This window comes from Daphnia magna, linkage group LG6 (genome assembly GCF_020631705.1).
Source record: "Daphnia magna isolate NIES linkage group LG6, ASM2063170v1.1, whole genome shotgun sequence".
NCBI classification, from domain to species: Eukaryota; Metazoa; Arthropoda; class Branchiopoda; order Diplostraca; family Daphniidae; genus Daphnia; species Daphnia magna.
In genome coordinates, this window is record NC_059187.1 from 4,776,325 (window position 1) to 4,788,679 (window position 12,355).

Genomic DNA, 12,355 nt, shown 5'->3' on the forward strand with positions numbered 1-12,355 from the left:
AAGAAATCTAGAATGATAGGTAATATTGAAATAAAAAAGCGATCATTTAATTTTAATCTTATGTGATCTTACCTTTTCATCTGTTACAGGCAAATTCGCACGGGGAAGTAGGACGTCATGAGGCTTATCGTTACTTTCTTTCTTTTTGTTCTCCTGTTGACTGGCTTACATCAATTGAATGGGCTTGTTGAGCTTGATCAGGTCATGAATATCGTGAAAGAGCCACATTTTCTCCTGAAAATCGGGGATGCTCAGCGCATCAAGTGTTTCTACCAATTTCCGAAAAAAATTGCTGGCCAAGTTGTATTGATCCCTCTCCGTTCTAGGCATCCTTGGTTTTTTCATCTTACGAAATCCGATAGGTGAGGATACATTTGGTGAAACTACTGCCTCATTCTAACAATATATACAAATTATGAGTAATTACACCAACATGTTTTAATCAATTTTTAGGTATACCTCCAAACACTCCTTCATCCAGTGCTCTGCGTAAGATCCAACAGTAATTTCTACGTTGTCCTTGAAGTGGAAGTAGAGGATGTGGCGACACGGTAGTAAAAAGGCCGAATGAAAATGACAGGTACAGCTGCTTAAGTTTTTTTTTCAATTTATAATTAGTATCAGTTATGTTGTACGTCAGAGAAACCTAGAATAGTACAATAAATTAAATTAATTTGCAGGTTCAATTAAACAAGTATATGACTTACATTGTCTAATATGAAGTCGTAATTTCCCTTCATTAATTTGATTTCATACTCTATTTTGCTCCAGGCAAATTGCTAAATGGAATTGGCGAACTTTTTAATGAGTTCGGGCTTTCGACTTCGTGGAAAAAAGGACCTCCCGTATCTTTTGTTTCCATTCCCGGTCGCTTAACCGCAGTAAAGCAATATTAACAAGCGTCCGGAGAACTTCAGACAATCTCTTTGTCTTCTGCAGCACGTCCTTTATGGTATGATGAAATCTAACAAGACAATTATTTCAGTTCAATATAATTTTAATGAAAGTAACTAATCTTTGTTACCTTTCCAGACGATTCGTCGTATTATTCCCGAACGTCGGTAAATCCCGTCTTCCTAGATTGGTCCACTTATCTTCGATATTAAACCATTTGGACGCAAAATATTCACCGCTGCTTCCCAAACCTTGATCAAGAGAGTAAGGCTCAGATTTTTAGTAATTACGACGTATTTGAAAGTAAATTATTTTTTTACTAGGTCCTATCAGGTACGCTTTAGATGAATAATACACATGCACGTTTCGGCGTGCATTGCAGCGCGGAAATGTTTCCGTATCTCGAAGTGTGTCTCCTTGTTTTCTCCGTTCTTGGTCTTGTTTAAATACGTGTCCACGGACTTCAAGGCATGGAACTGGCACAAAAGATGGGCTGCTTTAGGAAAATTTCTTCCCAAGGCGGCGATCTCCGCGCAATCCTTGTCCCTCATTGTCATTTTTGTGACTGGCACGTCATTGTTTTATGGTAAAGGTAGATTCATTATTAGAACATAATAAATTTGAGTATCAGCAATTCTTGCATCTGCAAAGACTTTCAGGCATTCTTAAATGGCTTCTGTTGTCTCCTCCCTAATGAAGAACATGGCCGTATTTCTGGTATCTACTGTTCCATATTTCTGGTAGAGTCTGCGCTGTTTATGTAGATGGACAAATAAAGCTGCCACTTCTTAATCAGCATCCTGCAAATTTTTGATAACGTTATTTTCAACATTTTGAAGACCGCAAAGATAGTGAACGACATCTTTTCACTCGTCAGCATGCCTACCTGTAAGATTCGGATACTTAATTACTTGTTCCGTTAACAAACAATTGTTTTAACAATAGGCTCATCAGTTAAAGTTTGCTTCAAATTGATTAGATCTTTACTAATAAGGTGTGAGCAAAATTTCTCCAGTAAGAGATTTTGAACTTTGGTCGGTTGACCGCCAGTGGACAGTGTACTTTTGGTGAAATCTATGGCTTCTGGAGCCATGTGCCTGCATGAGCATGCCGGGAAAATTGTAATTAGTCGTAATTAAGTTTAGAAATCAACTTACTTTTTTCTGGCGTATGTTTGTAGATGTTCTTCAGACACAGGATGATTCTGGTGGATAAGTTCGAGCTTTGTGATCTTGTACTTTATTACAGATTCAGCCGGGTCGTATGTAAACCGAATTTCAACCGGACAACCATTTGCCATGATGTGTTAATTGAGCCTTTTGCCCTTGTGTGCACGCGAGATTTGAGTTCCAAAATGCAGACAGATGTATTGAACATATTTAAACTCCACTTTTTCATCGATTTTTATTTTATTCCGTGGGTCGTCGTTGTAAGAATTTACAGTCTTTGTTTCTTGTCGACGTAGATAGATGAATTCCTCCTCGAGCTGCTTGATAAAGGCAACTATATCTGCATGGGTATCGAAAGTCCTCGCTTTGGTGAGAGAATCAAGAAGCGAAATTCTTGGATGACAAACAAAACGCTATTGAAGATCGTAAGTTTCTTTCATTGATCTTTATACTACTCCTCATTTCATCGGTTTTGATTACTTCAATAGGCCATGCGACTTTTCCCCCACCAATTGTATGGAGACATGGTGACAACATAAATGAAACAAGCATAACTTGAGTCTTCCGACTTCTGCACGGCCTCGTTGATGGAAGCCGCCGTTCAAAGGGAATAGGATGGGGGGTCTTTTCTTCTCTTTTGGTCTTTGTCTCATCCCGCTGGCCGCTACCATTGGTTAATTATCATTAAAATTTTTTTTGCGTAACTGACATTGTTCCTGTTGTAATTAAACAACACGGGCACAGCATTCAAGGGCATCCTTGTAGAGGTAAGAAAAAACCATATCTCAACTTTTCGGCTGCCATGTTGAGAACAATAAAATTGATCATCCTGCCCTCCCGTTGATTCTTTTTACTGTGGAACGCTATAACGTCAAGACGTTTATAACTGGAAAGCGTTTAATAATGCCCTTGCGTTCCCCCCTAGTCCGAAGTGCGGGTTGCTTTTTTGTGCCTTATATTGAGATGTCATGGAATTTAAAATGAGTTTGGAAACATTTCCTGACTCGACTAAATATTTATTTCGTTATTCGAAACATGGTATATAAAGGGTTCACATAGGGAAGGTTGACTTTGTCCACCTTTCATCCCATGTTGTTTATTAATATCAGTATACGAAATTGCATAATAAATAAATGTAATCCATGTAGTAATGGCAATTTGCATGAAGAGGAGCCTTCTTGTATCCACGGGATAACAGCTGACCCAGGGATAATAGCGGTCCTCTGGTTTCCACGGGGTAATAGCAAGTTTTGGCACTAGAGCCCCGTGGATTCCACGGGCCAATAGCAAGTTTTGACCCTAGAGCCTCGTGGATTCTACGGGGCAATAGGCGTGACCCATTCAAAATCCCCCGGTAGTTGTTCGGGCAGAAAGATGGCCGATTTTGTGGTAGGATAAAAAATATCCTAATCTGAGTCCAGCCACCATGAGAGTCTAGCGAGGTGCTGAGGATAAATATCCCGGTTTTTAATATACCCAGGAAAATGACTACCCACACAGAAGAAGATAACAAAAAACTTAAGAAAAAAAGATACACCAAAAACTTAAAGGGAATAATAGTCGTTTATCAAGAATCTCTTAAAACGAATGTCATGCGACGATGGAGGAGCGAACGGACCATTCAGAAGGGGAAAAAGAAGAAGCGTCAAAATCATATCCAGAATTTCATAAAAAAAAGGATATGGAACAACAAAGTTTCCACTAGTTCAAGTACGTCGTCAAAATTTCCGAGGTGACAAAGGAATTTATTTCTTCTGGATGTTAAAAACAAACAAAAAAACGAGAACAAAAACACAACTGATGGAAGGGATCGTCTAGAAAAATACTAAGACAATGCCATCAAGAAGCAACAAAAACAATAAAAACAAAAAAGAGCAGATGAATAATAGGAAAGCCGAACATTTATGACGACATTCATTACGAAAGAGGACGGAACTAGACACTCATTACAACCGTATTCTGAGTGCTTTTGGAAAACACTTCTTGTAAACATCAATGGATACCCTGACACCTCACACTCCAGCACAATGGAGCAGGTGGTGACTGGATCGAACAAGAAGCAGCCATTCACACACTGAACTTGAACCTAATAGCCGAATATGAAGAATTCTATTTAAACTACTTTGACTACGCACTCAAAAGTCCTCCGGTCCATGCTTCGTCCATGGTCATCGCTTGTCCTGAACCAACGACAGAGCGTAAGTTTTCTTTGGAAAACTTCGCTCATAAATCAACCAAAACGAGGAGCAGAAACTTTGTAGCACTCTGCAGCAAGGTTTAACAAGACGATCACCATAGGTTCCTGATATCCGAGACGAGGAGTCGACGTCAACCAGAGGTCCTTGCCGAGATTTGAATCCGCCCTATTAGTTGCTGTTCGGTGAAGGAACATCCGGATCATCCAGACATCGTCAGTGTGCTCCTGAAAAAGGGTTCCACAGACGACAATCAGGACAAAGAAAGGAATTACGCACAAGACTACATCAAAGACGAACAAATACAAAGAATGTTCCAAATTTGGAAAATGCCGGTGAAGAAGTTCAAATAAAAAAGGAAGAAAACAAAAAATAGCTGCAATTAGGAACGGCGAGTACAAGAGGAATAGGAGTCGCACAAAATTTAAATTATCAACTACTGTTTCCCATATAGGAGGAGGAATGATACGAACTAAAAACCACTTTTACCATATTTTACTTCTAACTGGAGACAAAATACCTACTTAAAACAGATCTTACACTAGCACCAAAGTGATAAAAAATAGTGCATAGAGTGTCGCTCACTTATCTGACCTTCCCTGAAGAAACAACTAAAATATTATACGAAATGTTCCAAAACGCACTAGCTACATGCCTCCAAAATACCACCTGGATACTTCAGTGTGTAACGACTGCAGGAAGTTGTACCAATCCAGGCTAAATCGATCGATTCTACAAGAAGTCGAATTCTTGCTGAACATCCCACTGAAATATCAGTATCTTGATAAACGACTATTCATCATTTCCTATGCCCGGGGAACCATAAGACACAGGGACACAGAAAAACGATAGCAGTCGAAAAAGAAGTAAAATAGTGACAGAGACCTTAACTTTTTACATTACTTACAAACCTGAAAGCAAGAATCCCGTAATAGCCTACAAATAGTTCTCAAACGATGACTCACTGCCAACAGGGTCAGAATATTAGTCGAACAGACAATACGCCTACAGCAAAGCAACATCTGCATCACGGAGAGGGAAGCAGCTTATTTGCAGCATCTGTTCAGAAGATTCAACCAGATGGGTACTGGAAAAAGTAAACAATTACTTAATCTCACAAGAATCCCAAATGTGTCTTACATTAGGAGTTGACCAAAGCTTTAAACAAGAGGAATGGATTACAAAAGAAAACGTCAAATAAAATCAACAATGTATTTTCAAAACAATTAACACTAACCCTGATATAATAGAAAATTTCCCTGACACATCACTAGAGGATATGCAAGAAGTACGGCAGGAACAACGAAAAGCCGTTACAACTATAATAAATTCACTTTTTTTTTTGTCATTCTCAAAAATAATCACGGTAGCGGAAATATTATCTGAAAATACACGAAAAATATGTGACACACCATGGATTAAACGAACAGCTACATTGGACAACTGCAACACTGATTGGACAAAATGTTAAAAAAATATTGAAATCATTAATCACAAGCAATGATCCGCTAGTGCAAACCCAAATTACAGTAGGAAACTGCAGCAAACTGCAAGTCACAAAAAGAGGAGAAGCCTTCGAGTACTTGTCAGATTTCACTATAAGATTCAACACTAACGCTTGCGTTAAAGCCAACACAATAATGTTAGTTCTGCAAGAGTGCGCCAACACAAGTTCTATCTGGGGACTTTCAAAAACACGGAGTAGCTCATGACAACAGACAGGACTTGCCTACATTCACCGGCGTCAGACAGAAAGCGCCTCACACTGAAAGTAGGACGTCTTAGTCTGGAGCATTACTATGGCTCAAGTAGAAAACAACATTTCAGTTCTAAATACAGAAACCCACACCTTCTCATCAATCACTAGACGGGAAAACACTCGCATCGTTGCCGCCGATAATCAAAAGAGAGAAAAAACAAGCAATGAAGTATCTACGTCCACCACACAAAAATCAACTACCCCAATTGCAAGCACAACAACGACGATAAAGCCAACTACAGAAGAAAGCGTCAGCCACAAAAAAAGCATTTTGGGCCACAACAACAAAAAGGACCGAAAAATAAACTACATAACTAAAACCACTATAGCATCAACAACAACCAAAGCCACAAAAAACCAACAATACCATCAACACCAACAAGAGTCACTAGGACTACTAACCCTACAATAGCATCAACAACAACTAGAACTACCACAAAAAATGGAGCCCACATCAAGAATAAGAAAACTTACCAAGACGGCAACAAAAACCTCGAGTCAATCATCCACAACAACACAACATATCACGACGCCGAAAGATCGAGTAAATTCGAAAATGAAATCGATAAATAAGGCATCATCAGAAAAAAAGCCAGAGATAACGACCACAATAAAAAAAACTTTCACCATGGAAGATCAACCACGTCACCATATAATAAAAAAAGATACGGAGATTAAAATCGCCAATGAATTCGAAAAAATGTGATTCAATCTTCAACGACAAATCCCCATGGCAGTCGCCTTAACACAAGAGCTGATGCCTGACGAATCTGTAAAGGATGAAATCTTAGAAAGTGGCTTACCAAAAAATATTGAAGAGTTTAACGACAAAATCAAATTCGAAATAACTAAAATGCATAAACAATACAGTATTGGTATTGAAACAAAACACGAAAACAAACTCGCTAAGGAGATCCGCGACGTATATTGTCAACTATCTACCATAAAGAATGCACAAGCCGTAATTATGGCTCAAACCAACGGCATTCTTCCCGCTACAGAACTTGGACAACAGATTTGCACAAGGTTACAAGGTTTAGGGCAAGCCATCACACTTCAACAATGTGAGCCCCAAAGAAATTAAATTTTTGCCAAGGTGACTGTATTGACTTGCCGCTAGGAGGCAAGCAGACGACAAGAGAGAGAGAGGATGCAAGAGTATGGCACATCGTTCAAGCCGGCTCCAGATTTCTCCGCCCCCCCGAGACAAGATACGCCATGATTGAACTCGAATGTCTGGCAGCATCGTGGGCCATGAAGCAATGCCGTCAATTTCTAGAAGGACTGCAAAATTTTGATCTAGTGACGGACCACCGCCCGTTGATCCCGATTCTAAACGAATACTCATTAGACAAACTGGACAATCCTCGGCTACTCCGCCTCCGGCTCAAGATGGCGCGCTACAATTTCACAGCCCGCTGGGTGCCGGGAAATCGAAACATCGAAGTAGACGCGTTATCACGTTCACCAATTTCCCGCGGAGAGGCATCCGACGAACTCGGAGAAGGGCCACAATCATTCACAGCTAGAGTCGCAGCAGTTGGGATCATTGCAGAATCGCCAGACACCATTGTGGACGCCACTTTAGAAAAGGTGCGTCGGGAAGTCGCAGCCGATCCTGTATTAATGGCCCTGCGCGCTACTGTACGAGAAGGATTCCCAAACGACAAGTGCAACGTCCCACTCGCACTCCGGCCATTCTGGAACGTGCGTCACGGATTAGCCATCGACGACAGCGACGATATGTTAGTGTATGGCCCGCGCATCGTGCTCCCGCGCGCGTTAGTTAAAGACACACTCCAGACACTGCTCAGCATGCACCAAGGAGCCTCAAAAATGCGGCAACGAGCCCACCTATCAATTTATTGGCCAAACATGGATGTAGACATCACCAACGCGGCATCAACGTGCGAGGAATGCGTCAGTCAGCTGCCATCGCTACCGGCAGAACCACTGAAGAAACACCAGCCAGCAACAAGGCCATTCGAAATCCTCCACACGGACATAGGGGAGGTAGACGGACGGCATTTCCTAGTCATAGTCGACCAGTTTAGCGGATGGCCGGCTGTTACAACGTTCCCGGACAAACACACTACAGCCAGACGCCTCATCAACGTATTTCGAGACTTCTTCTTGGACACCGGTGGAGCCCCAGTCATGCTTTATTCAGATAACAGCCCATTCAAAGCGGCGGAGTTCCAGTCGTTTCTACAAGACTGGGGAATTTCTTTTGGATCATCGTCGCCTCACTACCACCAATCAAACGGTCGAGCAGAAGCATCCATCAAATCCATGACAAAGCTGGTCAAGGGATCACGATCAGGCGGCCAAGTAGACCCAGACAAACTAGCAAAAGCAATATTGCTGTTTCGAAACGCACCACGGTACGGTGGAGCATCCCCGGCCCAACTGGTATTTAACAGACCCGTCCGAGATGGCCTTCCAGCGCATCGCCGGTTTTTCGCGCCGGAATGGCAACGCGCAGCTCACACGCTAGAGGAACGCTCACAACGGGCAATCGAAAGAAACACGGCTCGATACAACAAATCAACCCGTCCACTAGAAACATTTCCAGTAGGGGCACACGTGCTGGTCCAACACCCCAAAACTAAGAGATGGGATACCCAGGCCACCGTAGTAGAAACCGGCCCCAACAGAGACTACATCATCAAGACGGCATCAGGCCGGTTACTACGCCGGAACAGACGTTTTCTCCGCCAGCGCGTCGTAGTTATGCCATCAACCAACCCTCCGGCGGCTGGAATCGCTCCTGCACAGCCTCCGCTACCAGCGGTCCCTGCCCAACCCAATCCACCAGCGACTCCGGTCCCTCTTAACCCACCAGAGGTCATCAACGTGGAACAGGAAAGGCAACAGCGGCAGTACCGCCACAGAGTATATGGCCAGGCGTCACGACGTTCAAACAGGCCGCGCAACGCTCCAAAACGTTACCCAGTCTAGAGCTGTAAAATAATCAATCATTTTGTTGTGCGGTTGTTATTTTCGCATATATCCTCTCGCCCGACGGTCCGTCAAAAAAAAAAAAAAAAAAAATTAACTTAGGAACCACAATCTGAAATCCTTTCACACAGACCCACATGTTTGTTTATTTCGCCCCTTATAATATGCTTATATGTTTTCGTCAAATCAAAAACAAAAACACGGAAAAAAGGGCATGTATTGACTTGCCGCTAGGAGGCAAGCAGACGACAAGAGAGAGAGAGGGAATTCAGTCTTGGCTGGCTTGCCACCCCCTCACGTTGTGCTATCGTGCTGTCTCGTCGACCCTAGGTAATACACTGTATTCTTCTCACTACGGCTCAAAGTCTACACAGTGACCAAGTGTGTATTTCAACATTTTTAACTAATGAAGACAAAAATTGTACAATTGGAATAGATGGTTGGTCATTCTCCCCTATTTCGACTGTTTCTGGAAAAGTCATTAAGTCAACTTGAACGGACACTCCTGGGAACACAACTCAACAACAGGGGACTAGAAAAAAAAATATCCACATGCCAAATCTAGACCTTATTACAGAATTCGAAGAATTAAACCTGAATGACTTCGACTATGCATTGAAAAGCCATCCAGCGCACGAAATCATGAAAATGGAGCATTTAAACATCTTCAACGACCTGATAGGCCGGATGTAGGAATTCGACTCAAATTCAGTATCTGACATAGTAATGTATGAAAAACAGGATAACCAAATAGGAATCATTAATCTGTAATGGGCATCTAACAATAGTCTAATTAGAGTATATCTAATAAAAACTCTTACACCACCAGATCAACCACGTAACGGATGGCGAGGTCAATCAACGACCACGACCAGAGCAGGCAACGCTCGGCGTGACCACCGCAGGACTGTCACGTATCATCGTGATCCCGTAATATAAAAGACGTGACGACGAAGCGTCTCGTCGGGAGTGAGTTATTCATTTATAGTAGTATTACATGTAATAATTGCCTCCTGAAATACACCTCTCAGTTAAAAGTATTGTAGTAACTTATCAGTAAATAAGACTATTACATTTGGTGAACATGACCAGTTTTGAGGTTTGTTCTAAATCTACTTAGACTCAACAACAATCGAGACGAGTGCCCTAACATAGGGAACTCCCCGTGAATTAGGTATACAAAATTTAAATATCCTCAGAAAATTCCAAATTAGTACTATATATCGCATCAGCATAAACAGAAAATTCAGTAATTCGAATAGAAACCGCTCCAAGAATCAGTGTGACAGACGCCACAGGAGTCAGCCAGCTCGGAACTCGACTAAGATAACCAAATATACAACACCCCACACAGCACACTGACGTCTTTTACAAGATATTTATTCATCCTAACGGCACTACTACGATTTCTTTATTCGGCCCTGAAATCCTACAATGACGACTTAAAGATGATTTTAACAGGTGTTGGTGACCGGTAAAAACTGCTCTAGTATACGGATTTTTATGGTCACCAAAGCTATCATTTTGGCGTTCACTGGGACGACTTTTTGCTCTATAAAATACGAAAAAATTTTTTTTCTGCCATCGGAATCGAACACGGGTCTCCCGTATGACAGGCGACTATTGTACTATACATACAACAATCATTGATATTTTAGGAAATTTAGACTGACAAATAATACAGTGAAATAGTTTTGGCTTCAATAATTAAGATATGAATTTTTGAATAAAATTTTGCATTTAATAAATCGAGACTTGCGCTCTTTTACCAAATTACCAGAGTTTCAATCATTGGACTCCCGTATCATAGACTGAGCTTCTTCTTCTTAACCAATCAATACGTATTGAAAAAAGAAATTCTAGATTATTATTTGATATGGTGTACGTAATTCTTACAAAGTTGAAACCCAACGCTACACTGTTAATTGTGGCAACGTGGCTTTTAAAGAAATGGATCAAAATAAGACGTCTTCTGAGGGACGTGATTTATTTTTAAAAAGAACCGTGGCTTAAACGCGTCCTTATAAAGTACTTTGACGGTCCAGTACTGCACGTCCTAGTAAGACAGATTTAGGATGAGTTACTGCATTAAATTGTTATGTGGGACATTAGCCATCAAACAACGGAAAATTACGAAGAGAATAGCACATTATAAAAGAACTAGAAGAGCAAACGATAAATCAAGAAATAGTGACAAAGGAAAACAAATAGTAAAATATCTAAAGAAAATTTGCACGATAGGGAAAAAGACAAACTTGTTGAAGAAAGAGATTTTTTAAAAATAGCATTAATTGAAACATTTCGGTCAATCACAGAATACAAGCTTGAAATACAAACAGAAAAAAAAATAACTAAGGAACTAAAAACTTACACTTAAACAAAAAGATATTAAATACAAAAATCTCTCAGAAAAATTTTATTTTACTTCACAAAAATTCGAGACTTTGAAACTCAAGGACTTGCACTTAAAGAATCAAGCAACATTACACAACAAGTAGCAAGATATCAGACACAGAATTTAATTGAACAGCTTGAACAATCGTTAGGTGAGAAAACAACTTTAATATCCAATTTAGTAGAAAAACAAAGACCGTTAGAGAATTATTACAAAGTAATATAAATAAGGCAGAATCACAACACATATCAGTTAAATTAAAATACACTGGTGAAAAAATTAATTTAAAATCAGAAGTAGAAGAGTTAAAACAAATAGAAAACGCTCTCCTAGAGGAAGGTCAAACCCATCAAAAAAATTATAACATACTTAAAGCAGAATTTGAAAAACTGAAACTTACCAACCAAGAACTAGAAAAAAATACATTGAAGAGAAAATAGAAATTCAAACCCTACAAACCAATTTTTAAAAATAATTCAAGAATCAAGCCTTAAGGAACTTCAATTAACAAAACTAAATAAAACAACCGAAAAAAATAACGAAAGGGTTTGAAGCAATAAAAATCAATCAGGTCCAACAGAAAACCAAATTAATAGCATTTTAGACAGAAAATAACCAACTGATTCAGGAATATAATTATACCAAGTCTCATTGGGAAACTTCAAGCAGAATGTAATAAAATTGGAGAAATAATAGCTTTACAGGAAACCACGCAGCGACTAGCACTAGCCTCTAGCAATGACGAACTAGAAGTAGCCCACCAACAATCTTACCTTTTAATCACAAAAATTTCCTAATTTGAATTCAGTTCAATCAGCTGCAAGAAGCTCTAAAATTATAAAAAAAGCGAGTAGAGTAAACCATTTTGAATTAGAACTTCAATCAGTAATATATCAACTACTCGAATTAGTAGCAGAAAATAGAAACTTACAAATCCAAGTAGACCAAAAGGCTCAATTTATTAATAACTTTGAATTAATAG

General features: G+C 40.0%; 1 protein-coding gene and 1 long non-coding RNA gene across 4 annotated transcripts; both read left to right on the forward strand.

The window, feature by feature from the left end:
• The first annotated feature begins 835 nt into the window (after nt 1-835).
• LOC123473698 lies at nt 836-1,754 on the forward strand. The gene is made up of 3 exons (XR_006647929.1): nt 836-952; nt 1,033-1,158; nt 1,218-1,754. It is a non-coding gene; the product is annotated as an uncharacterized LOC123473698 (long non-coding RNA).
• Nucleotides 1,755-1,757: 3 nt separating this feature from the next.
• Nucleotides 1,758-3,156, forward strand: LOC116924459. 3 transcript variants are annotated; one of them, XM_045174924.1, is made up of 5 exons: nt 1,758-1,782; nt 1,840-2,015; nt 2,075-2,260; nt 2,360-2,488; nt 2,552-3,156. In XM_045174924.1, the coding sequence occupies exons 2-5, from the start codon at nt 1,971-1,973 to the stop codon at nt 2,600-2,602; spliced, it is 411 nt and encodes a 136-aa protein (XP_045030859.1). In that variant the 5' UTR covers nt 1,758-1,782; nt 1,840-1,970; the 3' UTR covers nt 2,603-3,156. The 3 variants fall into 3 exon arrangements, with proteins under 3 accessions (XP_045030859.1, XP_045030858.1, XP_045030860.1); XM_045174925.1 differs by having other exon boundaries at nt 1,769-1,782; nt 1,874-2,015; XM_045174923.1 differs by having other exon boundaries at nt 1,764-2,015.
• Nucleotides 3,157-12,355: the final 9,199 nt, after the last annotated feature.

Excerpts from the sequence above, each read along its gene's own strand:
- LOC116924459 (XM_045174924.1), top strand. The coding sequence starts at position 1,971 with ATGGCTTCTGGAGCCATGTGCCTGCATGAGCATGCCGGGAAAATT. Across the intron at positions 2,261-2,359 it reads GTTCCAAAATGCAGACAGAT|ATAGATGAATTCCTCCTCGA; the intron begins GTATTGAACATA and ends TTGTCGACGTAG. Across the intron at positions 2,489-2,551 it reads ACAAAACGCTATTGAAGATC|GCCATGCGACTTTTCCCCCA; the intron begins GTAAGTTTCTTT and ends TTACTTCAATAG.